The 4,660-nt window shown below is 54.1% G+C and overlaps 1 protein-coding gene across 1 annotated transcript; it reads right to left on the reverse strand.

Moving 5' to 3' along the window:
- Positions 1-306: 306 nt before the first annotated feature.
- AQP5 (aquaporin 5) lies at positions 307-4,391 on the reverse strand. The gene is made up of 4 exons (XM_074929523.1): positions 3,903-4,391; positions 2,345-2,509; positions 1,994-2,077; positions 307-1,080 (listed from the first exon to the last, which is right to left on the reverse strand). The coding sequence occupies exons 1-4, from the start codon at positions 4,263-4,265 to the stop codon at positions 895-897; spliced, it is 798 nt and encodes a 265-aa protein (XP_074785624.1). The 5' UTR covers positions 4,266-4,391; the 3' UTR covers positions 307-894.
- Between the last annotated feature and the right edge of the window lie 269 nt (positions 4,392-4,660).

Here is a 4,660-nt window from a genome sequence, read left to right on the forward strand (position 1 = left end):
CTGGACACAGCCCCCGGGCATAAGGCACCTCCTGCTCCCCCCACTCCAACACCAGTGCCCATTTATCCTTCTCAGGACTAACGACTATCATTTGCAAACCCCCTGCTCGTGGTGCCAGCTGCCACAGGATTTGGGTCCAAGCTCTTGCCCTGGCTCTCTGGGACAGCTTTGTACCCAGCTTAATCCATTTTTGCTCCTAAAATTTAATACCTGAGCAGATTTTCACCCATGACTCTCTTAAAATTTCCTTTATTCACAATAAATAATAAACTATATTACAAAGATCTCAACACAAAATCAAAAAAAAAAAAAAAAATCGCGTTCTCTCTGCAGCTACAAATAAATAGGACTCACCAGCACCAGCTAATGCATGAAAGAGCATCTATGAGCAGCGTGGGCCCCGTGGCAGGGAGAAAGCAGGGGATTTTGCTGCACTTACCTGCCCAAGGCGGTCATTCTTCTTTGCTGGTGTCTACAGAGTATTTCCACCCCCTGGGCCATCAGACACAGGGGTGAAATCCTGTGTGCACCAGAACGTGCAGTCTCAGGCCTCCGTGCAAAACTTGCACCTAGGAGGGCAGGGATGCAGCCGAGTGGGTGTCAAACCACTTCTGGGAGGCTGCCCTGGGCTGAGACTCTTGTGCTGGGCTTTGCTAGCTGCAGTTAAGCTAGGAGAGGTTCTAGTGCTCACACTCACGTAGAGGGATTATATACACAGAGACTGCAAAACTCCTTTCTTTAGTCACAGATGGTCTTTGAGTTATAAGAATTTTGTTTAAGAGTCTACTGTAGCTGGATGTGTTCATTATCTGGCTTGGGTGCACACATGAGCCCATGTGTGGGGCTTCCTCCCCTCTTGCTTGTTGTTTCGTTTTTTTTTTTTTCCAACTGTTGCTATGGTGGGGTCAACTCCATGGACTTCTTTCTCTCCTCTCTCTGCTCCTCCCATTCCTCCTCTGACTCGTAGGTGCCCTTGACAATGGCAACCCTATCTGACATGTTCATGCAGTAGGGGACGAGGATGTAGAAGTAGAGCAGAGCAGCCAAGCAAGCCCCGAGGATGGGTCCAACCCAGAACACCTAGAAAGCAACAAGGGAGAGTGAGAGCAGGTCGTGGAGGCATCCCTCGCTGCTCCACATCTCCTAGCCCATGGAGGGATGCAAATACCCGTCCCAGTAGACTTCTTGGGCTGAAATCCCCTCAGCCTTTGCTTGCTGAAGACGTCAAGTGTCAATCTCAGCCCAGCCGGGAGCGGGGAGATGCGCTGAGTAATGACAAACTTCTGCCAGTTTGTTGAAGGGGGAGGGGGGGGCATTGCCAAGAGCAAATGCCTCCGCGCTGCGTGCAAGCTCCCGGTTTATTACTACTTGTTTACACAGGTTCATTTTTATTCCTATATCCTACTGACCTTCAGGTTTTATCTGTTTACTGCTCACACGCTCACCACGTGCTCTGCAGGAGGCGTTCTGGCGCTCACAACACGGTGTTCCCTAATGTTGCCTCAGTCATCCACAACCCTTCTTCTAACCTCAAGGTCAGTTTACATTTTGCTAACCACCAGTTCTTAATTCCCACGATCGAGCTCTTTATGAGCACAGAGATGTGGTGGGCTCGAAAGGAGGCACCAAGGCTGCTCTGCAAGGCTGAGTCAGATCTTGCGGGCAGCGCTGGGCGAGTGGGAAGCCTGAACTGGGCTACTCTGTGGGTTTTATTGACCTCAGATGATGCCCTAGTTCAGAGTGCACCGTTGCGTGGGGGGTTTATGCTCGACCCCTCGCTGGCTCTGTGTTATGGGGATAACCAGTTCCCCACGGGTCAAGGGGAACAGCCTCCCTTGTTCTCCAGCCCCCTTTATCCCTTTAGGCCTGGGATGGGCTCTGACACACCCAGCCCTGCAATCTCCGAGGCAATCGCTGCCCTCTCCCCTTGTTGCCCGCATCTGGCCCCGGCAGCCCATCGGCCAGCCCATCCCAGCACACTGCCGATGCTCACCCAGTGCGCTGGGCTGAACCTCCTCACGATGACCGCAGGCCCAAAGGACCGGGCTGGATTCATGGAGCAGCCAGTGAAGTAGATCTGTCAGTGTGGAAAGGAGACCAGGTTAAGCATCATGGTGCTCAGCATTCTCGAGCAACTTTTCAGAAGCAGGGACCGAAATGGCCCCCGATGCCGTCTCTCTTGCAGAGAGGTGGAGATTCCCCCATTATGATGGTCAGGGAGCCCAGATATGTCCCGTGTTGGCTCTCCAGTTGCAGGTTCCTCTGGGACCAACCGCACAAGAGTATTTTGGGGATCCCTGCCCCAGTGGGACCCTCTGCCCTGTTCTCCTGCCTGGACACTTACCCCCACCAAGTGGCCTACAGCAACGGAGAGGCCGATGGACAGTGCTGGGGATCCCACGTTGCCGTTCCTTCGGTTATCCGTGGATGCAAAGATGCACGCAGCCAGCTGGAAGGTGAGGATGATCTCCACCACGAGGGCTTGGCCTGGGGTCGTGTTGTTGTTGAGCTGTGAACCATTGAGAGTGACAATAATTAACCATTCCTGGGGCTCGGCATCACCAGGAGGGCTCTCAGGTGCTTTGCTAGTGGATTTGGGTTGGCAAAGCCCCGCACAAGAAGCACCCCCAGGTCTCCTGCCCAGCCCTGGGGCACAAGGTGCCGTGGTGGCCACTGCTTGGGTTTACTGCTCCTTCCCTGGAAGGGAAGAAATTATCTTTCTTTCTGCTTAATGGTCCCAAACCTGTCTCTCTCCTAAGCCTCCCTCCTTGGGGCTGTCCACATCTTCCTCCACTTGCTTGTCTCCCAACACTCAACACTTTTCCACCAAATCCCACTGATTTGTCCCTTTTTCCCTCTTGATCCTTGTGAGCTGTCGTATCCTGACTCTTCTCCCCTCCGCTTAGTGGAGCCCCTCCCAAGAGGCTGGGGAGCCGCTGGTAGCAACCACGGAAGGGCCCAGAATGAAGGATGAGGGTTTGGATGAAGGTTGGGGTGCAGTCATGGGGGTAAAATGGGCTGTTGTTGTCCCAGTGCCTCTGCACTAACCACTGGAGACTGTCAGATGGACTCGTCCCCACTGGGCATGGGAAGGGCAAAGTGACCCAAACTGTCGCAGTTTGTTTTTGGCTAAAGCTGACTGGTTTGGGATGTGCAGCATGTGGGAGCAAGGAGCATTGCAGCACCCCATCCTAGTGATCAAATCCTCTGCAACGTGTCTGTGCTGCTCCAAGGGGCCCAGACCTGGCCATGGTTGGAGCAGGAGCCTCACCACTCCCATTTCAGGTGGTTTCCCAGCACGGCCCCAAGGGTTTGGGACACGCTTCTCATCCCTGCTTATCTCGGAGGGTCCCGCTGCTTCCCTCCTCCCCCAAGAGCAGCCCCTGCCGCTCACAGCCTCTCCACACCCTCCATGCGTTGCTCCTTTAGCTCTTTTCCACCACCTCTCCAACCACCTCCATTTCCCAGTTCCCCCAGCACACTGGTTATAGTGGGCTTCTGCTCCCCCTGCTCATACTGGTTTGACTGGGCTCTGCTCCCTGCCCTCCCCCCTCCGTCCTGGCACAGCTCCTATCCCGACGCTAATCTCCAGGTGGAGAGGCTGCAGTCAAGAACATCTCAATGGTGCGAGTGACTCACTCAGGCCCTTAGGATAAAGGAAGCGCTTATTAAAGGAGAAAAAAAACATGCATTCATTACCCCGCACAATAAAGCTGTCATGTCAGTGCTCTGCTGGCTAGCTAGTGTTCGCTCCTATCCCATTCCCATCCCTCTGTGCACGCAGGACAATGTGCCGAGATCAATGGATTTGGCTCCCGGGGTTGGTGCCAGCACTAGCCCTGCGCTCAGAAGGAAAGGAAAGCCCACACGGCAAGGGAACGGCCTCCAGGAGGGACACTTACCGCGTTGATGGCCAGGTTGCCACGTGTGTTGACTGGTGTCACACCGTACAGGATGCCAGCCCCGGCGATGGCCCCGACGAGTTGGGCGATCACGTAGAAGAGCGTCCGGAGGAAGGAGATCTGGTTCCCGACAAAGAAGGCGATGGTCACCGCCGGGTTGATGTGGGCGCCGCTGATGTGGCCAAACGCCTGCACCAACGTACCGATGGCCAGGCCAAACGCCAGCGAGATCTGAAGGATGCTGGGGAGGGCGGACGGCCACTTCAGGGCTGAGCCGAGGCCGATAAAGACAAAGATGAGTGTGGAGATAAACTCGACAAAGACGGATCGAGCAAAGGCCAGCGTTAATATTTCCTTCTTCATGGTGGGAGCAGGTGGAGGGCAGCTAGGAAGGAAGAAAGTTTAGGTTTCCTCTGTCACCAGGCTCTTGTCTGCACCCAATTGTAGGGCCATACCTATCTATATATGCAAGAGCAGCAGGGAGCTGTGTTACAAGGCGGTGGGTGGAGCCAGGGAATTAGCCAGTCCTCCCAAATTATCATGTGAAACTGGAAAAGTTTCCATCTGAAAATAACTTCGGAGCCTCTTGGTGAACCAGTGACTCAGATATTGGTGGCATTTCTTTCTCCTTCCCTCTGCAAACAAAGAGCCCCTATAGGGTGTCTCTGTGGTCGTTAGATAACGCGGTTGCATAACGAAGCTCTGCTCCCTCCTCTGCTTTTCCCTTTTACTACCTCTCGCCAGGTTCTGGGTGTTTC

This window comes from Athene noctua, chromosome 30 (assembly GCF_965140245.1).
Source record: "Athene noctua chromosome 30, bAthNoc1.hap1.1, whole genome shotgun sequence".
Classification (NCBI taxonomy): Eukaryota; Metazoa; Chordata; class Aves; order Strigiformes; family Strigidae; genus Athene; species Athene noctua.